The 27182-nt window shown below is 40.6% G+C and overlaps 1 protein-coding gene across 3 annotated transcripts in view; it reads right to left on the reverse strand.

Annotated features, from left to right (window-relative positions):
* Positions 1 to 15322: 15322 nt before the first annotated feature.
* The window catches only part of lmo3 (LIM domain only 3), a 41822-nt gene continuing 29962 nt past the window's right edge, over positions 15323 to 27182 (reverse strand). For all 3 annotated transcript variants that reach the window (XM_027151920.2, XM_027151919.2, XM_027151918.2), the window contains exons 3-4: positions 23881 to 24006; positions 15323 to 16691 (exon numbers count right to left, since the gene is read on the reverse strand). In XM_027151920.2, coding sequence (XP_027007721.1) covers positions 16586 to 16691; positions 23881 to 24006 — 232 coding nt within the window. In that variant the 3' untranslated portion in view covers positions 15323 to 16585. The remainder of the gene's footprint in view (positions 16692 to 23880; positions 24007 to 27182) is intronic.

Below are 27182 nucleotides of genomic sequence, written 5' to 3' on the forward strand. Positions count from 1 at the left end.
TAGCTGTCTCTGTGGAGTATCACATATTCTTTCTGTTTCTGTGTGGGTTTCTCCCAGGTTTTCTGCTTTTTAGGTTGAATTGGCTATGCAAAGTAATCCCTAGGTGTTTACATGAGTGTCTAAACATGTGTGTGTTTGAGAGAGGTGGTGTGTGATGGACTGGTGTCCCATCCAGAGTAAATTCCTGTTCATGCCCAGTGTTTCCAGGAAATGCTCCAGATCCTTCTCCACCGTGACGCAAAGATATCGAAGGTTTGCTGTGTCAGTAGAAAATAATATAAACTATGATTATGACTGGGACTCATGATATGACGGTTCTTTATATAATTGCCTAAATACATATATACAGTAAGTGTCTAAAACTGTTCCAAGATATTGCATATGTTTCTATATACATTTTCTACAATGGTTTGTTCACCTACAAATGATCTTAAGTCCATTAATGGTGTAAGGGCAGAGTGTAGAGGTTTTGGCTTGTAGCTGTCGTGATGATGCTCTAAGCTTCTACTGCCTGTTAATCATGCTAGCTACACACAGAAAATTTGGACACTTTAAAAGTCTTAGCTGATTTGAGATAAGTGGATAATTTGTGTAAATTACATTTTTTTTCCTTCAGAACCATTCCATTTCCATGTCACGTCTGGGTCTCCCATTTCATTAAAAAAGCATGGACGAAGCCATTGGACTGCTCCTTGGTGTAACTCATCTGGACAAGAATAATTAAAGAAAACACTATTTCATCAGAACCTCTGACCAGATAACTCTTCCCAAATGTAATAACCCTCAATGCTGCTCAACTTTCTTTAACTTGAATGCCTAATTTAGCTGATGGTCATAATTTGGCATTTAGATAACATTGACAGACTATAGTGAGGTGGGAAACAGGACAAAACACAAGACTAATGACATTTCCTTTTATGAAAGGTCCATCAAACTGTGCATTGCGTTATCTGTGAGAATCCACCGACAGTGCCATTACGCTGAGTTATATTTGGTGCTCTGATCAATTAATGAATGGAGAAATGTCCACATGGGAGAACAAGCTGATGCATTCTTCATTTTCCTCCGACGCTCCTCGGGAGAGTGTGCAAATTTCATGTTTTAATATTTTAGCGCTCTGACTTAGCTTTAGACTTCTCTCCAGGTAACACACTAGATCATCCTGACATTCCAAAGTACTAAAACCTTTGGAATAAAGTGTTTTTTATTCGGTTCTATTAACATAATTTATGCTTGTCAGGGAGCCCACCTAGGTAAAAGTCGAGTGGGGGGGTACCACCATATTTCATCTCTTCCTCTCAGTGTGTGTGTGTGTGTGTGTGTGTGTGTGTGTGTGTGTGTGTGTGTGTGTGTGTGTGTGTGTGTGTGTGTGTGTGTGTGTGTGTGTGTGTGTGTGTGAAAGAGAGAGAGAGACAGAGACAGAGACAGACTGAACGCACGAGAGAGAGTGCAAGAGAGAGAAACAGACAAGATAACAGCTGTCATGAGATGTGAAGTAGACATTCGACTTCATTACTCAACCCTGAAACATTGATGAGGGAGAGAATGGACTCAAATGAGAGCCAGCCATCACTATTCGGGTGCCTGGTAACAGCGAACAGCACTTTCTCTGCTGCTAGATACACATTCTTGTAATTCTTCAGCACTGCTGAGATTCCGGCATGCCCTTAATCAGAGGCTTTGTAATTGGTGGTTTTCAGTAAAAGACTATTTGACCATGAAGACATCACTAATGCAAAGTTATGGAGATGTCCATCATTGAAATAGCCTGCTATGGTTTATAGCACCTGTGTCTAGATTGCCAGCTTAAATGTGTGAGAGTCCATCCATAGACCCATGACTAATATAGTGTCTACTTAAGGTCACTAAAGAATTATTGTCATACATCTACAGAAGCTGTGAATTAAACTGTACACATAATAATTTCAATTTTTTTCATTTTAAACCAATTCACACAAAAGAGAATGTGGAAAATTTCATTAATCCAGACCATTAATACCAAATTTTAAAGTTTCAAAAAAATGTCACACTGAATCCAGAGCCTGTAAACTGGGTGTGAAATGGTAATACACCAGTCCACACATTCACACAGGCATTCAGTCCTAACGATAGAATCTGGAAGAAATCCTCACATAAGAGAGGAGAATATATGAAATGTTTTAAGATTTTCTTTACTTGTGTGACTCCTGAATTGCTGACACATCATTAGCGGCTTACTATTGCTATCGAGCATCGTTAAAAAAATTCATGCTAATCATGAACATGTAAAGTTCCAATACAAGATTTGTACTTAGTATTCAATATTAATATAAAATAATTCTATAATTGCACAACCTTAACCACACCATGATTAGCATTTGTAGAGTGTCCAGAGAGAATAACGTGGCACATGTGTGATTTAGTTGGCAATATTGTTGTATCGATTCGAGCAAATTAGATTTTACACCATTTTATTTGTGTCAACACGCCGAGCTGAAGAAACCTATATGTTGCTGCTCCTGCAACACCAACATCATCATGCTTCATGAGCCCACTGGGCCTGTCTACATCACACACCAGAGTCCTTGTTGTCTAGCAAAGGTCTAAAGATCCGTGTGATTTAGCCTTGTTCACAATACAAACTGATTGTGTGTGTGTGTGTGTGTGTGCATGGTTTTCACTGTGTTATTGTTCAGGTTCAAACTTTCTATATTCGGTGGCATAATTTTAAAGTATTGTTTCTTGAAGGCCAAGGAAAAAAATGCAGAAAACAACCTCTCACTTACATGTTTAAATCCACATAGATACAGAGTCTGATATAATCATCACATTTAAAAAAGGGAACGATACACACAGGAGGGCGGTGTATGAGCAGGCGAGTATTTTCTCCACACACACAGCGAACTGGAGCTATTCAGAGCGGCTGTTTGGAGCTCCACTGTGTCCTGAAGGAAAATCAATAACCAAGAAGCAAGCTAATTAATTGCAAATCATTTAACCCTGTCTCAGCAGTCCATGAAATGTGGCCATTATGAGTAGCAGAGTTAATAATAGATAAATCTGCCTCCTTTTATGAATGAAATAAAAAATCTACCTCTGATAATACAGAGAGTTAAGCAGACTGGGATTTCAATCATGTTGGAAATATGGACTCTCTCCAACCTTGAAGTTTCTGGCAGGACATTAAACAGGTGGTTTAGCAGACAGGAAGAACACCGTAATGACGAGGAGAGTGATGCTGCACAGGGCAGTTCCACAATTGGGGTAAAAGGCAATTAAACATAAATTGTTTAACACAAAAAAATGACAGATCATTTGAATCTATTGTTCAAATGTAATGTTGACTAACAAGGTCAGTTTAAATATATACAACTCTGTAACCCATATTATAGACTAAACATATTTTTAAACATGATGATGATCATTTAAAATGACATTACTGCCATTATTATATGAAGTAAACAAATCATCTAACATGGGCTGTAGCTCCACCCTCACAGAGCTCCACCCCCACAGAGCTGAGGCGTGATCACATTTTTCCAACTTTAATCTGGACGACATAATCCATCACAATGTAAAAAAAAGACACATCTCTTCTGTAAACACTTAACTAACCCCTAACATCTCTATACTCTAAAACAACAAAAGCAAGCTCTTACACTTCTACTCTGTGCAATTTCGATTGTCCTCTGCTTGATTTATTTGGATATAGCATACTCTTTGAATATTAGCTCATTTCTAAGCCGTTTTCAATAACAGCATCTGCTAAATCAAAAAAATTTATACATTTTAATTTAAATGTAAATAATCTGAATGTTCTTAATGTTCTAGTGTTATTAGCATGGACATGAGTTAACTATATTGTGTGTATAAAACTCAAATCTGAGCAAAATGTAAACATTAACAGCAAGAAATCTTGTAAGAAATAGAGAAAATGCTTCCTGGTATAGATTATCATGTTTTTAAAGATTTACATTGTTTATATTTTGAAGAACTATACATTTTATGAACTAAAATAGAATTCTGGTTCTCAGTCAATATTAGAGTATTACCACATGCCCTGATGTAAACTCTGCTCCAAATGTCCATGTTTTTTTGCTTTCTTGACATAGTTGAAAAGATGAACCTGTAAAAACTCCAGACTTCAGTTTGAGATTGGGGAGTCAGGGAAAGAGGGAGATGGAGACACAGTGCAGAACGTCCAAACAGAGATTTATTTGGTGTGCGTATACTGGGCTCTCCCTCACCCTGTGGCACTTGACAATCAATAATTGAACAGACCGAGGATAATAGCTTCCACACACAAACACACACACACACACACACACACACACACACACACACACACACACGCGCGCGCACACACACGCACATGTACACACACACACCTACACTGTGCTTTTCCCAAGCACACACGGGGGGGGGGGGGGGGGTGGGGGGGCAGTGTGTATAGAGGAAACTCATTTGCTTGAATACCAAGCAGAACATCTCAGTGGCCTGCACATTAACTTGTGTCCATACTGATTTGCATAGTCGTGACTTTAAACAAGTCATTTATCCCCTTTGGATTCCTCGCTTGTATATATACAGCTCATAGTAGCCATTTAGGCAGCACTACGTCACTCCTTTTTTTTTAATGGCCTCTGCTGCTTTTTCTTCAAACCCTTGCCACCACCTTGGCTAATGGTCGCTTTAATGGTTACTTGGGTTTAGTCGAGTGCAATAGAACGCTCCAGCTCCAGCTGTGTGAATCGTGACACAAACAATGGCAGAATTTCTTCCCGGAGATCAATTGGGAGGTACTCAGAAAGGAGAGAGGCAGGTGATGATGGCACGCCGTTAAGTGCACAGCTTGCGAAAGCCTCCCGGAGCTGCAAAAAAGGCTCCATTATTTTAGGGTAAAGAGGGGTGAAACGCAGAGAGGCACTTTTCTGCCGTGAGTTGGACTTAATGCAGTGCAAATGGGCTTGAGTGCGTTGTCACCTTTGGGCTTGATGCACTGACAGACACAGCACACGTTTCTCCCCATGCATTCATTCTCTTAGTGCATATAATCGACAATGACTGCAAGATTGTGTAACTACACTCTTTCCATTGTTTGCAAAATCATCAAGCATTGTGTCATTTATTTGAGGAGGAAACGTTGTTCAGAAATTTGTGTTAGCCATACAGAAATATTAAAAGTGGAGTTGTACTCGTCAATCCCCTGCTCTAACAAATAAAAAGAGACCTGAGATTCCACAAAGTGCCACATTACATTTACACACGTCACATAAACAATAAACATCTTTTCCTGGTCCACTATATCTACATTTTACCTAATTCTTATGATTAAATACTTTTAAATAATTTTTAAATAAATTATTATTTTTGTATTACTGTGTGAATCTATTTTAATGTCTCATACTGTACTTGAAACATACTTTTCCATGAGTCATCTATTACACATCTGTTACACAAACACACTCACCTTTAAGAAATATTTGGAAGGGGTGTAGTGTAGTGTATTGTAGTGTGGTGTGGTGTGGTGTGGTGTGGTGTAGTGTAGTGTAGTGTAGTGTAGTGTATTGTAGTGTGGTGTGGTGTGGTGTGGTGTGGTGTGGTGTGGTGTAGTGTAGTGTAGTGTAGTGTAGTGTAGTGTGGTGTGGTGTGGTGTGGTGTGGTGTGGTGTGGTGTAGTGTAGTGTAGTGTAGTGTAGGTGGTAGTGTAGTGTAGTGGGGTGTGGGTGGGTTGTGGTGTGGGGTGTGGGTGTGTGGTGAGGTAGTGTAGTTGTAGTAGTGAGTGTAGTGTGGTGTGGTGTGTGTTGGGTGAGTGTGTAGTGTAGGTAGTGTGTGTGGTGGTAGTGGTGTGTGTGGTGGGGGTGGTGTGGTGTGGTGTAGTGTGTAGTGTGGTGTAGTGTAGTGTGGTGTGGTGTGGTGTGGTGTGGTGTGGTGTGGTGTAGTGTAGTGTAGTGTAGTGTAGTGTAGTGTGGTGTGGTGTGGTGTGGTGTGGTGTGGTGTGGTGTGGTGTGGTGTAGTGTAGTGTAGTGTAGTGTAGTGTAGTGTAGTGTGGTGTGGTGTGGTGTGGTGTAGTGTAGTGTAGTGTAGTGTAGTGTGGTGTAGTGTAGTGTGGTGTGGTGTAGTGTAGTGTAGTGTAGTGTGGTGTAGTGTAGTGTAGTGTAGTGTAGTGTAGTGTAGTGTAGTGTAGTGTAGTGTAGTGTGGTGTAGTGTAGTGTGGTGTGGTGTAGTGTAGTGTAGTGTAGTGTGGTGTAGTGTAGTGTGGTGCGGTGTAGTGTAGTGTAGTGTAGTGTGGTGTAGTGTAGTGTGGTGTGGTGTGGTGTAGTGAGGTGTGGTGTAGTGTAGTGTGGTGTGGTGTAGTGTAGTGTGGTGTAGAGTAGTGTGGTGTGGTGTAGTGTAGTGTGGTATGGTGTAGTGTAGTGTGGTGTAGTGTAGTGTAGTGTGGTGTGGTGTGGTGTAGTGTAGTGTGGTATGGTGTAGTGTAGTGTGGTGTAGTGTAGTGTAGTGTGTTGTAGTGTAGTGTGGTGTAGTGTAGTGTAGTGTAGTGTGTTGTAGTGTAGTGTAGTGTGGTGTAGTGTAGTGTGTTGTGGTGTAGTGTAGTGTGGTGTAGAGTAGTGTGGTGTGGTGTGGTGTAGTGTGGTGTAGTGTAGTGTGGTGTAGTGTAGTGTAGTGTAGTGTAGTGTGATGTAGTGTAGTGTAGTGTAGTGTGGTGTAGTGTAGTGTGGTGTAGTGTAGTGTAGTGTAGTGTGGTGTAGTGTGGTGTAGTGTGGTGTAGTGTAGTGTAGTGTAGTGTAGTGTGGTGTAGTGTAGTGTAGTGTAGTGTAGTGTAGTGTGGTGTAGTGTGGTGTAGTGTGGTGTAGTGTAGTGTAGTGTAGTGTAGTGTGGTGTAGTGTAGTGTAGTGTAGTGTGGTGTAGTGTGGTGTAGTGTGGTGTAGTGTGGTGTAGTGTAGTGTAGTGTAGTGTAGTGTAGTGTAGTGTGGTGTAGTGTAGTGTGGTACGGTGTAGTGTAGTGTAGTGTAGTGTAGTGTAGTGTAGTGTGGTGTAGTGTAGTGTAGTGTGGTGTAGTGTAGTGTGGTGTGGTGTGGTGTAGTGTAGTGTAGTGTAGTGTAGTGTAGTGTAGTGTAGTGTAGTGTGGTGTAGTGTAGTGTAGTGTAGTGTAGTGTAGTGTAGTGTAGTGTAGTGTAGTGTGGTGTAGTGTAGTGTAGTGTGGTGTAGTGTAGTGTAGTGTAGTGTAGTGTAGTGTAGTGTAGTGTAGTGTAGTGTGGTGTAGTGTAGTGTGGTGTGGTGTAGTGTAGTGTGGTGTGGTGTGGTGTAGTGTAGTGTAGTGTAGTGTAGTGTAGTGTAGTGTGGTGTAGTGTAGTGTAGTGTAGTGTAGTGTAGTGTAGTGTAGTGTAGTGTGGTGTAGTGTAGTGTAGTGTAGTGTAGTGTAGTGTGGTGTAGTGTAGTGTAGTGTAGTGTAGTGTAGTGTAGTGTAGTGTAGTGTAGTGTAGTGTAGTGTAGTGTAGTGTAGTGTAGTGTAGTGTAGTGTAGTGTGGTGTAGTGTGGTGTAGTGTGGTGTAGTGTAGTGTAGTGTAGTGTAGTGTAGTGTGGTGTGGTGTGGTGTAGTGTAGTGTAGTGTAGTGTAGTGTAGTGTAGTGTAGTGTAGTGTAGTGTAGTGTAGTGTGGTGTGGTGTAGTGTAACTGAAATCCTCAATCCTCTTCCTCATTTAAAAGGAAAAATGCAGACATCATGAGCAACCTTGTAAAACTGAGACTGTTGACTTGGATAGGTTTAAATGTTAATGCATGTTTTTTTTTTAGATTCAATGTTAAAAATGATTTTTATTTAAGTTATATTTTTACAACTTAAGGATTAAATGAGTTACATTCCAGTTGTGGAATCACTCACATATTGCATGTAAAAAGGCTGTGTGTTGAGCAAAACCATGTAAAGATGCTCAAAATTATTGCTGTGAACTAGAAGAGGAACCTGAATTGAAGGAGAAGCGATGAGAGTGAGAGAGAGTGTAGTTATATTCCATGTGCTTATTTCTTTACTTCTCACCAACCTTGGCAGCGAGTCCAGGGTACAGGGCAGGAGATTAATTTTTGACGATGCGATCGATCGAGGGAGAATTTTTTTTCACCTCCCTCCCATCTTCCTGACACAGACACATCTAATTTGCTGCTTATCTTATACTTATTGAGTTTTGAACATTGTTAAATCATACCTTTCAGCTGTTTAATTTCACCTAGCGCCTCTGCCTGCAGCCCCCCATGTGTACACAAACACTTTATATCTCCCCCGCCCTCAGAAACAGGCGAAGAGGGAGCGAGAAAACGAGGCACCCAAGGGGTGATGAGAACCGTTCTCCTTCTAATACAACCTCCACCTCCCTTTCTAGCTCACTTTCATAGCTGAGGAGCCTCTTATGAAATGCTGATGTGGATTCCCCCTCCTCTCCTCTCCCTTCATTCTCTCTCTCTCCTTCTCTCTCTCCCTCTCTCTTTCTTTCCCTCAGGTCTTTCTTCTCCATCTCTTCCCCGTGGCAATAGATCAGATTTCCTCTGGGGAAATCATTACTTGGCATCATTACCATCTCCAACACTTTTATCTACTGGGCCTTGTTTCCACCTCATCACTTGATTAAGTTTAGGGAGGAGAGCCGTAGAGAAAGAGGGAAAGAGAGAAAAACTTAAATGCCAACTGTAGTAAATAGACCTTGAAGGACCCTTTTGATTGGCTGCTGTTTGGGTGCCAGGCTACTAGTTATTTATCGTCCAGAATAACCTTTAACCCTAAACACACACACACACACACACACACACACACACACACACACACACACACACACACACACACACACACACACACACACACACACACACACACACACACACACACATATTGTAGGTGAGGATTAGGCCTAGCAGATGTTCATCTTCTCTTTTAATTAGCGATGGTAATAAATGTCGTGGCCTGCTGATTTGGTGCGTGCCATTTGTTCCAAACAGTCCTAATTATCTCTTGCTGAGCCCAAATTTTCTTTCAAATATTTTTTGAGCAGAACATGCATATTAAAGAAATAACAACAAAACATCATCCATCATAATATATAGTGATTATAACCGTTTTGCTGTTATATTTAAGATTCATTTATGTCATGAGAAAGTCATATACATACAAACAAAGATGTAACCGTAGGCTGTAACATAAATGATTTTTCTATATGTGCCTTTGTTTTAATATATCATTGTTTCTATAGTAACGGGTCATTCACAGACACTGATGGTGGGATGATGTGTAGTCCACATAATCTGAAGCTAATAATACACAGACTGTTCGTCACTGTTATTTAACAAAATCGCATATATATATATATATATATATATATATATATATATATATATATATATATATATATATATATATATTTTTTTTTTTTTTTTCTGATTATTTAACATTCATGGAAATGCATTCAGTGCAGTGTAACAGTTTGAACATTTCTTTTTTTTTTGTCATCTTAAAATCAAGAGAGAGATGGTCAAGGAACAAATGTTTATAGCTGTTATAGCGTAAGTGATAACAGGAACTAACAATCCGTCATGAAGGTTATATAACATTAAACTGTTAACAGTAAATACTGTGACATTTTATTCATCAATAAATTAAAGATAAGGATTGTTAAGTCTCCTTGGCATATGTATTATATGTACTTTATATATCAGGTTCTATTTCCTTTTACCTATTATGATAACAATCTATAACTTTGTTGATAATATGTACCACATGCAAATAGAACTACTATAAATGTGCAATATTCAGGTGTATGACAGACATTAAATTATAATATGTGCTTTGTAAAACATCTTAAACAAATGAGCTTATAAATGCATTATGAATACAGAGTCCATAGAACGGTTGAATAATCAATAAGTCAAAGTGCTGATTTATTCACGCTGTCTGAGAACTTCTACATCATTTATTCATGTGAAAAACCTTTTATTGTTTAATATTAGACTCCTCTTATACAAGCACCTAAGAAACACTCACTCATTTTTTCAGAGCTTGCTTGGAGGTTAAGCAAGATATACACAAAGACGAAGACACACACACACACACGCACATACACACATAATCCATCCCACATATCTGACCCGCAGCTGTTTGTATCCACAATGCGCAGCACGCATGTGGGCGAGCTTTCCCAAGGAGTCGCAGGTCACAAGTTGAAGCAGAAAATGAATATCTTTCTTCACCTTTACTAATGTAAACACAGCTAACTAACAAAGAAATAAGAAAACAAACAGGAACACAGAATGGACAGCAACTTCCTTTGTAGTAGTTGAGTAGGAATACTGGCTTTGAGAGGTTTTTGCTGGGATGCAATGAGGCCTGTTCTGATGCGCGTGAAGTGTGATGACAGGTGGTAATTGCACAGATCTTTGTTTCAGAAAAAGGATACAGCTGACTGGCAGGATCTATTGGCTCTGGGTCTCCTGAGTGGCCATTAGGAGCTCTTCTGATTATGCTCAGCACTCAGTTTTGAAAGAATCTCAGCTAACACACCAACGGCAGGCACATCCAAGCCCACAAGCTAAAGGTGAGGGTCAGAGAAGGGTCAGGGCTTTTTGATGTTTGGATCATGTTTGCAAAGTCTACTCAACTTGAAGTGAAGAAACTGCTCCTACAGATGCTCAGGCACAAACATAACCTTCAGCTGTTGGTGTATACATAAGATCCCCCTCCTACCCTTCCACCCCACCCCAGCAAATAAGACCATAAAAGCCAGGAGTCCAATTATCCACCTGACATAAAGCTCTTATCCACTGGAGGATACAGCCTGACATACTGCTTCAGCTTCGAGCTCACTCTCAAGGCCATAGGTAGACAATAGGCTGTGCTATGTGCTAATACCTAGCAGATACACACTCTGCCCATCTCGTTCATCACCACTTTTCAGCGTTTGTGACTGAGATAACGAGCCCATCATCTTCCAATAGCCCTCTGAGGACGGTGCATGTTTCTGAGCCGAACAAGGGGCGAGAAGTAAGTTTGCGTTCGTCCTCACCGACCGAAAAACAGGAAATTGCCTTCTATCTCGTCTTTGAAGGATTCTGTGAAGGTTACAGTTGGCAGTAATGCGGTTTCCGCAACCCTGCTGAATACAATCATCTCTCCTATTCAAGATTAGGCTAAATGGAAATGGTGTGCAATAAACAAACAAGACTGCTATAAGGACTGATGGGTTTCTAGCTGTGAAAATGGCAATAAGTTTGTTCACCAAGGCACCTAAAAACAGCCACGTACTACTGGGGAGATGACTTGCTAGAGTAGACTAATTAAAACAGCTGTGCTGTACCACAAAGCTAATCCTGAAAATATATATGATGAAGGTGTAGCAAGATGTTGAGTGTTATTTCGCAGGTGTATATGTATCTATATACATATATATGTGTGTGTTTATGTGTGTGAATGCGAATATGTTGATTTTGTAGACACTGATACAGCATGAGTACTTTTTAGTGGCCTAAGCCTGGTGCATCTGGTATAGGTTAGTGTGCCACATCAAAGGGACAACTTCAGAGAAGCGTATGGCCACAGAATCTCCCACATCCCATCTCCCTGAGTCATTTGCCCCATGCTATGCAATCCAGAGCACATTCCTGATAATGGCAGGCAGGCTTTGTAGATCGTTCGGTGCAGATAACACATTGTACATTCTTTAAATGACACATCAGTAGACGTGGGCTTATGGAAGAAATTGCTAGTGGCATTTGAGTGTGTTCTAGGTGAAATAACTCTCCTTATTCCTGACTTCCAGTTTATTATGTGAACCACTTATGTGAATCTGTTGAGTTAATACTGATTTTTTTTTTAATGGGCCAGGACGTTGTGCGTGTGCATATGTGAGGTCAGGTGCACGAGTGTCACGACAATCATCTTGATCGATTTGATAGCTGCCAAATTACTGAAAGGCTTTGGTCTCATGCCATGTGTTGGGTTTATCCGAGTTTAAGATGATAATTCCTTGAGCTATAAAAAAGCCAGATTTGATCTCATCTGTCAACCATGAAAAAAGGCAGACTCTGAACGTAGGCAGCACTCCTTGATTCAAAAAGATTTACATTTTTGCTTCACTTCTAAGGATTGGCACTATCTAAAAGAAACTGCATTCCGAGTATCAGTCGCTCACAATCATTAGCTGTTTTAAGCATGTTTATTGCCAATCAGTGATCTCTGAATCTATGATAGCACTTAGCACTGCACATTGTTTCTGGAGGCTCGCAAATGTATCTTCTTTTGCAACACAAATCTGACCTAAAATACCCAAGTCTATTATTGCTGCAATAAAGAGATAATGACCCAACAGTGGGAATACATTTGCCAGGGCACCATCTCTACAAAAGAGGCTGAAGGATAAGGAGTCATTAAAGCAGCGTTATCTGGTCCAGATAGCATTGGCATGTCTATGTAGATCATTATTTTCACCCCTGGAGCCGTTTGCCAAACGAGGAAAGTTGGGCTATCGGATGCGCGGGCTGATGCACACACTCTGGGGTCAGAGACAGCATGGGGATGAGGCCGCTAACGATACATGGCCTGGAAGTTAATGCACTTTCTAAATGTTCTTAATGATTTTTTGGAAGAAACTTGCATGATTTTCCCCTCCTCGTCTTCCTCTGTGCTTCATCGACTTTTCGCTGCTGAGGGGGGGATGAGGCTGTTTTGTTTTTTATTTTTAATCATTATTTTCTATTTTTATCTTGCTGATCTTTAACAAATGCCCAGGCGAGTAGCAAAGGTCTGATACAATAACAACGGCATGTTAAATAAGATGCTGTACACACCGTCTCTCCGCCTGCACTCGGCGAATTGGCTGTTCATCAGTGCAAGTCTCTCAGAGAATAAAAAGAAGTGATGAAACATGCCTTTGTTCACACAGACAGAAAAGTTATAAGGTGAGACGTTCGGGAGGCGGAAAATGCACTAGGGAGCACTGGAACTTTCTTCTCAAATGCAGTAATAGCAGCTTTACGTCTCATAACCTTGGATGATTCAAAGAAACCGTGCAACTGTGGCATTACAAAGGCTCAGACTGAAATGATGTAAGGAAATTTAGGAAGTGACAACACCAAAGTTTAGCATTATTAGATTGTTGCAGATTTCTATAGGCCACTTTTATTGCATATGAACACTAATTATTTATTTAATTATCACCGCTAATGTTCACAGGGCTATATGACATTTTTCAAATAAATGTAAACTAAAATTCAGATTGCAATATTTATTTATTAATTAATTTATTTTCATTTTTATGTGTCTCTGACAGTTCAGGTGAAGGATTCTTGACCTAAGGCTGTGTTATGACATTTTCCAGGCTGACTAATGTTAGACTTATCTGAGTAGTTCTGATATGTCAGAGTCAAATAACAGTAATGATGTGACATGAGCTGACAAATGAGGTTAAATTCGATATTGTGAACTTCCAAACATTTCTCTACAGTGTCTCCTGTATTTAACATATTGTGGTATTAATATCAGTGAGTGACAGATTCACTCCATTAAATATATTCGATATCATGTATGTTCTACATATATATATTCTTAACCCTTACGTCAACTGGGTATTCTTTGTTGCGTATGTAGGTTTCATTGTACTCTTTATTTTTATGGGGATGATTATTATGCTTGATGGGACATTATCACCACCATATGTCTCTGAGTTGGTTCTGATGTAAGTCAGTGAGGCAAGTGCTTTATGTTAACAAAACCAAACCTGTGCTGTGGTAAATAGAGTCTTTAAAACGCTAAATAGTGACTTCTTCAATTTTCCGATTAAGGATGAAGTGCAACTGAAGCTTATTCTGTGAAATTTTGGCGCAAGCAGGAATACATCCTGGACTGTGCTTCAGTCCACAGGACTCAAAACAGGCAATTACCTTATTACACAGAGATCTAAATATTTTTAAATGTTTTTGGCAAAAACATTACACAGTCAGTAACCAACGGTTGAACCAGGAACCCTGGAGCTGTGAGGTAACAATGCACTCGTCTTCTGCCTTCTGTAACCTATACCACTTTTTTTAAACAATACACACAAAGGATTTATCAGGCAAAAAACCTTTTTTTTTTTTTTTTTACTCCTGCTGACTGAAGAAAATGTTTGTACTGTTGTCTTTTGTGTTAAATGTATGTCTCTATGAGGCAGTGACATTAGCAGTACCTGTCACTGTGTAGACCAACAATGTATTAATGTATTATATATAAAATCATTACATAAATAATAATAATAATAAAAAAATAGAATTACCCAGTTAAATGACAGCCTACATAATTCAGTTTCTTAATACTAAACCTAAAAATAATCCGTTCAGAAGTGTAAGATTTAAGAATATTTGTCCACAATGTTGTACATTTTCTAAGTATTTTTTCTTTCCCAGCAGTTCTTCAAGGCTTTGTGTAGCTTCAGACCAATCTCTCTCTCTCCATTGAGGGACTTAACAGCTTGAGTCTAATCAAAGACACCTTCCCCCTCTGTGTTTCAAGCTAAAGCAATTCAATTAGTTTAATTGGTCTCCTTATTATGGGCTATAATGAGATGAGTGTGTGCCTATTGTCAAACTTTACAGGCTACTTTAAACTGCCTCCCTAATTAGAGAAAGGACTTTAATCTCACTGTTTTACTTGTACAGTAAGCCGGATTGTCGAGCATGGCTCTGGCTTCACTTATAAGCCAAACTACAACAGGCTTTAAATGGTTCCACTGTTGGATTCGGTCATGACCTGCAGAGCTCGTATAAGTATAGCATGGACTCAGCTCATAGCTGTTACAATACATTAAAAGCCCCAACATTTCAACAGAAGGTGATTATCTATACTCCTCTACTCAGCTGATCCTCCTAAATGCACTCTCGTGCTGACAGATTCTCTTATATTCCCTGCTTTTCAGTCGACGGAGAAAAGAGGGTGGCAATTTTTGAGTTGTGATGACAACAAAATGGCTGACAAAAATGATTGCACTTACTATCAATCATGGAGCAGAGAGCATAGCATGGTCTGGTGGCTAGCCTAATAGAGTGGTGAGTGGAGAGGCCTTCGATGGCTTCTTTGCATTTATTCCCGTGCCCTTCAGTGAGGCACGTACCCTAAATTGCTTCAGTAAACACTCGGGAGGTGGAAATGAACGGATTAATGGGCAAAACCGGTACACAGTTCACCAGGATTGGATTATCATGTTGAGAATGTCGGAAGAAAAGACTTCTGGCACGCAATGTTAACACAATAAAACTGTATTACATTTGTGCTTAAAATGATTACAATACAGTATGTACATGTGTCCTAAAAATAAACATCTCATGCTGAGTGTCACTTAAAAGAAAATTATTTAATAGCAAGCCAAAAAGAATACTTTTATTTTTTTTAAAATATGTACAACCACCATTTACAAATCACCATTTTGTCTTTTCTTGAGGCTTTGCCCTCACTTTCAGAAGTTAACTGAAGTGACAGTTGGATGCTGCTTAAATGCGGTACAGTAGCGTTAACATGCACGTCGACAAACTTGTCGAAGCCGGTAAATCAGAGGTTATAGACCTCCGGTTTATGTGAGCTGACTTGTTCTTCAACATACCACAAGTGTTTGTCAGTGTGCAGTAATGAGGCCGGACTTGTGAAGCCTGGACGAGAGGCTCAGCAACTGGACAGTGATCCAATTCAAGTATAAACATGTCAAGGACAAAGCCTCAGTATGATGCGCAACAACAAGAACAACAAAAACAAACAAAAATAAGGGGTTCAAATAAATACATCGTATAAAAGAAGTAAATCTGACACTACCCTCCCACCCCATATAACAAACTGACTTGTGTGCCGAATCCCTACAGTGTCCTGACAATGATCTCTGGAGGCTGTTTTACATACAAAGCAAGCAGAACATGAATAATCTTAGTAATAAAGTTGTGTCAGTGTAGCAATTCCAGCAGGTCTGCTGTACCAATAGGAAACAGGCGAGAGAAAGAGCCGAACTTGTGCTCAGCTGGACTGAGCTTTTTCTCATAAAAGCAAAAGAGAAAAAAGTAATAGAAATAAGGAAACCCCCTCGACCTGAGGTCTTATATTGACATGGCTCCCCTGCTCCCAGCTGACAGGACTACATTTATACCTTTTCATCACGCAATGATTGTTTTCCCTTTTTTCCATTATCATCCTTAGCCTGAGAGTGGTGGGGGTCAGTGGTGAGGGGTCTAAGAATGTGGTTGCATTTTTTTTTTTTTTTTTTGCAGATTTATGTGTGTAAATGTGTGTGAGTTGTCAGGCCTTAGGGTGGATTGTCTCCATGAGGCCATGGGTCTTGGGGCAGGGGAAAAGAAGGGGGTTGTTTCAAAAGAGCCACAGCAATATCCAAGACCAGTGTCACTTTGCTTAGGGGGACTTGCAAAACCCCCTTCCCCACTCACAACAAGTCTCTATGGCTATTCTGTACAGCAGTGCCCCATAGTGGGCGTTTCTTATGTACATTATCAAGGATAAGGGCTGGAGAGGATGGTAGTGCTTTTGGTGTCTGACTGCATGTCCCCTTTCAGGTCCTCTCGCAGCTCTCTCCCCACAAGCGAGTGTTGTTCTGGGGTCAGCGAACCTGCGGGGCATAGCCTTCCTTCATCAGCCCCTCTTCGTAGTCCGTCTGACACAGGATCATGTTGTTTTTCAGGAAGAATTTGTCCCCCACGCAAAACCTGAAAAAGGGAAAGTGACAGAGAAAGAAGCACAGAGAGAGGGAGGGGTTATTCAAAGTGAGATGTGTGCGTTCCATCTGGCATCCTAAAACATTTTTGGGTTTATCAGTCTGGAGGAACCCTTAAAACCAAGGGTTTCCCCATTCATTATGGGTGCCAACTAGAACCTGCTTTCAGAAGGTTCTGCACATTTCAGGCCAAACAAATGATGAACACCAGGTTCTAGGTGTCAACATTTGTTTCATTCCCATTAACTATACAAGGAATTATTTTTTTGAACCTGAAATATTTGATACTGATTTGTAAAATATACTATAGTACAGAATGCAAAATATTAGAGTTATTACATGATGATTATTGTAGCTGCTGATCTGAAGCATAGTAATGGTATAAAAGAATGTATTGTCTAGCAGCCCACGAAGGTGGGACGAGGCATGGACTGTAATTCGGGGGTGATAGACATGATGGTAATGATTAAGTCTGCCAAGGGGAACAAGTAAAAACACACAGCACAAATATGTTGTTATCTTTGTTGAAGCTTTTGACTTTGTGTTCTAAAATATGTTCTCTAGGCTTGCAGTATATGTAGCTCATTGAACAGCCGAATTAATAAACTCCAAAATCTGATGATTCAGCTCTCAAACGTTTGTCTTGGAAATGTTTTCCTGTTCTCTGAATGAATGGCACTGAAAAGGGGTATGAGAGATCAGAGGTGTGGGAATTTCATGCCAATGAACACTAGCCTGACCTCTAACTTAAGTGCATAAGAGCACCTGACACGAGGAAAGGTGCTGTGTTTACAGTGTGTATCTCTGGAGTGTATCTGTAACGTGAAGCTGCTTCTCCACCTGCAACATGAATAAATCACAGCCTGGCCTCCATTCACTCTGCCCAATGGGCCACTGTCTCACTTGACCTTTTAGAGAGGAGATTATGTTAGGGAGGAGAGAGAGAGAGAGAGAGAGAGAGAGAGAGAGAAAATGTGTGAGGGGTAATGATATGTAATACATAGGGAGGCAGAAATGGATAGAGTGACGAAGAAGAGAAATAGGGTAGGAAAAATTAAAAAAAGGAATTGAGAGAGAGGGAGAGAGAGAGAGAGAGAGAGAGAGAGAGAAAGCAAAAGAGCGAGAGCTCCTTTGTGTGCCGAGTTGTCCTAAGGGCTGCTTATTTTGCTCACAGCGAGTTCGACAAGGTCAGACTACAAGTGCGCAATTCTGTTTACCAGTGTGCTTCCCCTCCTTCTTTCTCGCAGTATGTGTGTGTACCTGAAACTCCCCCATCACCATTTTAGCTAGAAGATTAAAAGACTAGTTCACTTCTCAGCTTGAGGCTGGAACAGGAGCGCAAACAAACTCAGCAGGCTTCAATCCCCCTGCGAGCCCATTTGCCTCCAATCACGAGCTCTTAAATGTGCTCTGTTGACCACACTGCATTGTTTTAGGGAATAAAAAGATCAATTGAACACAGATACGTTAACCTTTCCATCTATCTAGCAACCTAACAAGCGGCAGAGACAGACCTGCATAAACCGTTTCTAATCATAAACTCTTTCCCGGCGAAAGTTTGTAAAAGATTGTATTAGTCACAGGTGCCGTTGTCAGCCGGCAGCCGCAGCCATTAGGCAGGATCAAGTATCAACAAGTAATAACCATTAATCGTGCTTGTTGACATGGTGATTAACACAAAGCAGAGGTGTGCTTAATGTAATGGTGTCGTTGGCGCCAATAAAAACGTCCTGTTTAAATGACACATTCTTCCCAGGAATCCATTAGTGTCCATCTTGTTTGACACTCGGGACCCTCTCCTCCTCCTCGTACCTCCATCCATCTCACTCTCTCTGTCTGCTAACAGGAAACTTGTGTTTATTTAAAGCCTGTGTTTTCCGCTGCCTTTTTGTCCCGTCACCGCCCTGTTTCACAACGCCAAATTGTTTCTGCTTGGTGAAATGTCAACAGTGCTGGTGACATCTGAGCGCCAATTATGACGAGGATATTGCAGCCAGCCCATCGGAGGTAGCAGTAATAAATGCCCTTGTGCTGCCCTCCATCTTGCAGTCATTACAGATCACCACATGTTCCAACCAGCAGCATTAGAACCTCAGCTTTGTGTGTGAAGCCCCCAATAACACTTTCTCACAGAGTTGAACTGCTACTAGAGTACCTTTATTTTGCTGAAATGTAAACATCCAAATATAACCTGACAGCAGCTCTATTTCATTCTTTCTTTGTTCATTTCCCTTTTTTCCTTTGTCTATTTCCTCCATTCTGTCTTTTAATTTACTTCTTTTAATTTTGTCTTTTCCTTAATTTTCATATTTTTTTTGTCTTCCTTGATTCATTCATGGTCTTCCTTGTTTATGTTCCTTTTATTTTCCTTGATTAATTTCTTCCTCCTCTTCCTAATTTCGTTAATTTTATTTTTCCTCCTACCTTTATTTTCCTTCTTTTTTCTGTCCTTGTTTGTTTCTTTTCATTCCTTCCTTTTATTTCTCTTTCCTTTTTGTTTTCCTTCCTTCCTTCCTTCCTTCCGTCCTTCCTTCCTTCCTTCCTTCCTCCATTTCCCTTCATTTCTTCCCTCCCTATCTTCTCCTCCTTGTCTTTACTTCCCCTCTCCTTCGTCCTCCTCCTACTTGCCCCCCTCAGGTCTGACAGTTGTGATGAATATGTCTATTGAGACCCATCTAGCTGAAGAAAAGATTCCAAGGCAGCACCTAATGATGTATGACTACTTCTGCGATTTGCCTCGGAGGTCCATGTTAACTATAGTAGTAACATCTCCAGGACAAAATAACAGGCAGCTGCTAAATGAGGGATAGAGAGGAGTAGGGAGAACATGAAGCAGCTGGAGAGGATAGAATCAGAAACAAGTCGAATCGAACAAAAGAAACTATTTCCTGCAAGTTCTTTGTTTCCTAGAAGTAACATTTGATGTGGTGTGGATCTGAGAGACAAGGTGACTAATTGCAGCACACAGGCTGTAGTACTGAAGTTCAGTTCCCTTAGCAGCAAACAGCCCAATTTGGCTTCGGCAAACTCCCCCATCTGACTTGTGACCTCCTCTAGCCTGGCACCCGCGATCTGAGCCCCTGTACCAGTCCCCAGAGAGCCTCTGGGCAGCATTCGCCAGCCTCATCAGCACAAGGCAAGCCGTCTATAGTGGCCTGATGAGGCCAGAGTGGACGACGGACTCATCGATTAACTGTTCCCCTTGCTCTAATCTGTGTCTAATGGGTCGCTAGAGTCACTCAAAATCTAATACACACACACACACACACACACACACGCACTCTCTGACAGGTCAGTGCCTATTAACTAAGCTAAAGAAATAACTCCAGAGTTTGTCGGGTGGTGAAACCCAACCCTAAAGAACCAGGCCAGACTTCAGCTTGGTGTAATGATATATCCTGAAATATAGTGACTATGAACGATTAGCTCCTTGCTTGAATGGAGACAGATCAAATCATATCTAAAACGTGCTATAAAACGTGCAACGCGGTTCACATTTTGTCCGTCTCACTGCAGCGAAAGGAATTCGGATACAAACAGAGGCTGAACTTTCTATTTCTTTCTAGAATGTCTCTCTAAATGGCTTCCTGAGCGTGGAATTCAGTGCAGTTCAGTGCGATGAAATCGGGCTAATCGCTAGCAGTATGTAACATTTTCTCCTCTCAGCTGTGCTTTTGTGTGGGCTGCGGTGACTAATAAAGCTGCTAAAAAGAGATGATGGTTGTGTAAATGTGTGTGCATGGGGGAAGGGGTGAGGGGGTTGGGTGGTTTTGTGTGTGTGTGTGTGTGGGGGGGGTACTCTGAAGTGTGAGTACAAGTCTGATTGTATCCATTTAACCACAGTATGGCAATGCTGGGCCATGGTTGACCCCTTAGAAGGAGAATAATTACGTGCTGTGAACCCTGCTAACCTCAAATAGCCGTCTACGTGCATCACAATCTCGCCATTAGACCAAGCTAGGCATTTTGTAATACAGACAGATGTCTTTATGAAAGGCCAGGGTGTTTTGTTCTGTTTGTCTGAAGCAGTGTAATGAAAAAATCAGAGGCACCACATGGACAGGAGTGAAAATAAACGCTGGTTAAATAAGTACACTATAGAAATTCATAGCTTTCGATTCAAATCTATTTTCACAAGTTTAATCAATTTTAACACTAGCTATAATAACTGTGAGGGCACGAAAGGCTACACAGATCCTTCCCACTACCGAGCCAAGTCTCCATACGGCTGATTATGTTCTTAGATGCCAAACAGGGTTTATCTCCTGCTAAACTGGGCTTTTAGGGGGTGTACTAGTTGGCAGTTGTTATTTATTTCCCACCCAAAAAAAAATGTCAGTTCATTTTCACGCTTGTGATTTCCTCGTTTTGGTTCCTTTGTACTTCGAACTAAATGTGGAAAGCAGGCCCAGTGTGCACAGCACTGGAAGCTCCTGATAAGCAAATCAACATTCAAACCCAATTCACCGCAAGTACCATTTGAAAGCCAAGGCAGTGTGTCCACCCTCAAATCTATTTTTTTTAATATCTATTGCCATCTCAGACAGAGTCTATATGGCCTTGCTGATGTTTATCCAGGAACACCGGAGCGCTGGTAAGCTGATACAAGGTTGTGGACCTGACAGAACTGTAATGGAGTGGCTTGCCATTTATCCATCTGTTTGTTGTTTTTTTTTTATTCCGAGAAGTGCATCAAGTTTTGTGAGGTGCTTTTCGATGAACAACAAAAGCTGCGTGGGCGTGTCAGATGACATGTCTATGTATGTCTGTAGAGATAATACCTTGTCAAGTTGCTGACAAATGAATTGGCGTGCAGGCAAATGAGGTGGATTTATATATCACGGTGTTGACGCTCGGTTTTCCAGTGTTTTCAGCTCACAAAGAAAACAGGTCTCACCAATCTGCGACGGCTGACAGCTAAATATGCATCTGGAACTCTCAGTATTGAAAAGATGTGCGTTTGAGGCTCGGCTCGTGTATCTCGGCGGCTGAATTTTCACCGTGTGTTTAACCGCCAGTCACGATATTTTTATTTTGTAGTGTTGGAGTTCTGGAGTCCACTGTACTTCAGTCCTTTCCCTGCTCAAATACAAACATATCTGAAGTATCTGGTGACATCCAGACCTCCTATAAAAATTCTTATAAACACCCATGTCTCAGAGTGTCAAAAAGCTGCTGGAAAAGTCTAGCCTCCGGGTGAGAAACAGCAGCAATTAGTGCAGACACCACACCATAAATCTTGTCGTGAGGGCGGGTGAAATTGTGATGGGCAAGCGTGGCAGCACAGAGAGGCCTCAGCAGCCAGTGTGCATTCCTGACGTCGATTTTATTAAACACTTGATTGGCTGGCCTAATGTAAAAAGAAAGATTTGCCTGGTTCTAAATGGGTTTTAATGCCGGGAAGGCCAGTGGACCAGGCTAGGCTTTCGCTGATGAAGATTAGCTGACTCCTTGCATTAGGAGAGTGTGTCTCGTGTAGACAAGTGAACTGGCAAGACAATAACCCGGTGCTAATTGTGCGTAACCAGAACCTGCAATCTGCCCTTCTGATGTGCACTGCTCTTAGTGTGTGTGTTTGTGTGTGTGTGTGTGTGTGTGTGTGTGTGTGTGTGTGTGTGTGAGAGAGAGAGAGAGAGAGAGAGAGAGAGAGAAACAGACAGAGGTATCCACTCCACTGAGTCTTTCAAGAATGAAGGAGATTGATGCTTGCAGTTGTCCATGGTGTGCAGTAAAAGTGGACTGACACAGACATTTATCTCATCATGGACTGAACAGAAAAAAAAAAAGTCAAAATATAGTGTGGGGTAATTTAATCTCAAACATCAACAGTGACATTAATTGTCACCAAAATCTCATATCCTAAAGGAATCAACTATTTGTTGTTAAAAAAATAAACATTTATTAGATTTCCGTTACTTGTCAGTAAAGGGCTATTTTTTTGAGCACCCAGGTGAATAGATGGTGGTGAACACAATTAGCAAAATATATATAAATATAAAAAATTTTAATTAAATGGGATGATTTCTTAATCTTAACAGCTTTTTTTTAAAACATATTTTATGTTGATTTGTGTGCAACGAAACAGTGAACACTAACCTACTAAAGCAGATTCAGTGCATAAACTTTTAACTTGTTTTCTTTTAATTGACCTGTTAATGTTGAAACAATTTTAAAATTTGATTTCCATCGTTTTGGATGACACCCTGGTCATTTTTAGATATCTAGAATGCTCCTACACTGCCTAGTTAAAGTGTTGTTTTTAGTGAGAAGAACGTTGTGGTGTCACATCCCTCTGTCATTGTTTACACCACGTCTGCTCTCTGTAGGTGTCTGACTAGCCGAGCTGAGCAAGCAGCACACATCGTGTTCACATGAATCACTCGTGAGAGGAATTTTCAGGGTAACTTAGACAATAGAATAAAAAATAAATAAATAAATGAAAATCTAAAATACTAAAATAAATAATCAGAAAATTCTAATGTTTCTGGAGTTTATGACCTGGGATGTTTTTAATACATTGTTTCATGACTATTTATTAGTGGGACTCACAAATGAGATACTGTATGTCCTAATGTTTCTTTCATTCATATTAAATAATTAGCTTATTGTGCTGAATGTCATGGCAGCTCCAGAGCCTATACTGGGAAAACTGGGCACAAGGCAGGAACGCACTGGGATGCTAGCCCATTACAGTGCATGTGTACACACATACTTTTACATTTATGGCATTTGGCAGACGTGCTTATCCAACACACACACACACACACACACACACACACACACACACACACACACACACACACACACACACACACACACACACACACACACACACACACACACACACACACACACACACACACACACACACACAATCTGGGAATTGAAAGAAGATTGGAGAACTGAAGGAATGCACTTTTGTTCTATCTTAATTTTTTATCTTTTATTCTATTTCTAAGTTAATGAAATGTAATTAAATATTATCTTAAATCTCACATTTAGAGAGAGAGTATTATATATATATATATATATATATAAGTATATACGTATAAAAGTAAGTCTTTACTCCTCTCATAAGCACGTGTGTCTCTGAGCTCTAGGGTTTGATGAAAAATGTCAGCAAACACAGTGGATCTGATCAAAGCTCACAGGTTGGGTAGAGACAGGCAGGCAGAGCTCACCTCTGGTTACAGAGTTGGCAGGCAAAGCAGTCCAGGTGATAGACATTCTCCTTGGCTCTCATAACCATCTCGAAGGCTGGGATGAGCTTGCTGCAGGCTGCACAGTTCCCCGTCACGCCAAACAACCTGCCAAAACATGGGAAGAATCGAGTGTTTTGAAAAGACCGGGACCAGATAACCAAGGTTCAAGAACACAATGCAATAGATTGCACAGGGTTGCTTCTTTGGTTTCGCTCTTCTCCCGACGAGCACCTCATTACGTTTTGGTGTGATGGGTTAAACAATCATAATAATAATAGCGGCTTTGTAGGTGCCCTAAAGGCACAAGTGACAGTTCAAGTGTACTGGAAATATCACGGCGATGACTAGTGCTGCTGACACAGACTCGACAAGGTTAGCACCACAGAGGCCGAGCAGGGACTCGGCCCAGGGAAGATCTTATTTGAGAGGATGTCCTCAGAACAGAGAGAGAGAGCATGAGAGCAAGAGAGAGAGAGAGAGAGAGAGAGAGAGAGAGAGAGAGAGAGAGAGAGAGAGAGAGAAAGAGGGGATTCATTAGGGATTCATAGCTGTGACTGTGCTGCAACCTAGTCGGAGTAAAATAGAGGGAAGAAAAAGAGAGAGAGAGAGAGAGAGCAATCTGATAACAAAATCATATAACAAAATAACCTATTAGGCAGGCTTCTCCAGGCACTTTTAGCCGTCGTTGTTAAAATGATAAAACTGCATGCCACTCTCAGAGCCTGTAAGAGATCGCAATCTGATAAATGATCTCCAGGCCTGCGATATGCAGGGTTGTTTATTAACCTTCAGAAAAATCATGTTCCCCACAGGCAAAGCACACAGTGGGTAGACCAAGCTCTTATGAATACCTACAGAATTAAGGAATCCCCTCGACACACCTTGGGACAGCAACGGCTATCGTCTGGTGCGGTCAAGCTGACTGAGGAAGAGCAAGAGGAGGCTTAAAAAAAACAAGTACGTCTCTCTTACTGAGCTGTCTAATTCTGACTATATCTGTATTATCTTTCACATCCTACTCATTTCTCTCGAAATGCCAGAAGGGCTTAAAATGAAATAGATGACATGATACATCTGTCCTTGTAAGAAGCCGTGGATCTAAAAACGTTTAATAGGAATGTAAAACCGCACCACGGATTTCTGGTGCATAATCAAACAACCAAGGAAATATCTTTTCATTAAAAATGGAAATTCAGTCAGACATATGCATGTCTGACTCCATAAAAGTGTTCAGATTAAACCCTGCTTTGTTTAAATTCTGGGTTTCACCTGATGAATGACAGGCGATGCCCGTATGAAAAAGTGACGCCTCCAGGTTTTTTTTTGTTGTCAGGTCGAATCAATGGCACTGCATTTTTTCTCCCCCCCAACTCACACAATCTGTCTTCTTCGACTTGCCATCTCTTGCAAATTTAAAGTGGCCCGTGCCTTTAAATGGTCTTGTCATGCTATTTTCATTTGAGTGAGTGGGTGCAGAGCTGTGGGCTTTCCAAATACAAAAAGCTTTCCTTGTCCCACTAAGTGAAGAATAAACCTGCCTTTATCTGCCTGCTGTCTCTCAGCTTCAACCTAAAAGTGCACAGTGCTGGGAATATAGATGGAATCAACAGCTGGGCTGCTGTTTTAATCATCCAGAAAAAACACAGACTGCGGCACTGATAGACCGATTGTACAAAAATGTATATTCAAGGTTAAGGACTGTACAAGAAGTCACCGTATTCATAAGAATAGATATACTGCTAAATATGCAAAGCCTAGTGCATAGACAGTACAGACAATGGGAAAAAAAAAGAAGAAATTAATTTTAGCACCTAATATATTCTGGGCAATACAGACATATACTCTATTTATAAATAAAAATAATATTTATAAACCCATTCAGGGTGTATTCGCTCAGTGTTCCCAGGCTAGGCTCAGGATCTGTCTCAACTGCGGCCAGGATGAAATGGACAATTAAGATGGATGAATGAATGCACAAGACCACTGAGGTTGGTTTTACTGTTAGACAAAATATCACTTTATTTGAGTATACTAATTGAATTTGTATTAAAAAAAAAATCTAACTAATTTTAGCTTGCTTTTTTTTAAATGCTGCTGTCTGGCTAAGTCTATAGCTGTGAGCATTTCACAATAAAACAGCTTCACATTTTGACCTGGTGATTTTGTGTGCTGTGCTTTGGTACTGTCCAATCCTATAGTGAATTTCAACAAATAATCATTCAGCATGGTGCACAGGTGATATCTCTCAGAAGAATTGCTAGAGCACAAACCCTGGACCAACAGGCTAACAGGCCATTAGACAACACACTCTCGCTGGGACTCTTGCACCCAAGAACAGTGTGACAGAAAGAAAAAAAATAGAAAATAGAAAATAGAAAATAAAAACAACATGTGACAGAATGCCATGTCCATTATAGTTCTGTATTTACTGGCATATTGTGTGGAAAACTTGTCATAAAGCTTAGATGCTTAGAGAAATCCCAAAAGAAAGGGCTGAACGCCCTGCAAGAACTGGAGCACAACTGCTTACTCTGAGCACTGCTGCTTTCAGTGACTGCTGACACACACAGCAAAAAAATATGCCTAGTCAGAATACCAGAAACCGACCAATGACCAATTAAACGTCCTTGTTACTGAAGGTTTGTGGGTCACAAACCAAAAAAACGTGCAAGCGTAGTTTTAAATGAGTAAACTGGCATGTCGGGAATGCTTTCTTTTATAAATAATGCATCATGCAATTTCCAAAAAAATATAAAAAAAAAGAAAAGAAAAGAAATGTGATGCAGGGCAGTGTCAGTTGAAATAGATTACATAAGCACCATCAGGTTGATTTATTAGTCACAAAGTAATGCAAACTATGAGCACACACCTAAAAAAAAAAAAAAAGAAAGAAACCAACTTTCTGTAAAAATTTAGCTCTTGGAAATAGTTGTAGTTTTTTTAAATCCAGTTTTAATGTTTCTAAATTATTGCTGTGTCCCAATTCGCCTACTGTCCGTCCTACATGGTGTCGTGTGATTCGAATTAGTGGGTCCCAAATCGTAGCAAGTTGCAATGAGTATCCCTGAGGTATCCTGATGGTCTACTGTTTCTGGGGATTATTTTCTGTGTGGATCCGTGCACACTTTCAGCTACTCGATTGGGAGGAGGAGAGGTGTTTGTGAGGTTTTTGAGAGGTGGGAAAATAAATCATAAGGAAATGGTAAAGGACATGATGTAAATGGCATAAGGAATAGTGATAATAAATAAAACCTGCAGTGGTATTTATTTAGTGTGACAGT

The sequence above is a fragment of the Tachysurus fulvidraco genome, chromosome 19 (assembly GCF_022655615.1).
Source record: "Tachysurus fulvidraco isolate hzauxx_2018 chromosome 19, HZAU_PFXX_2.0, whole genome shotgun sequence".
In the NCBI taxonomy this organism is placed as follows: domain Eukaryota; kingdom Metazoa; phylum Chordata; class Actinopteri; order Siluriformes; family Bagridae; genus Tachysurus; species Tachysurus fulvidraco.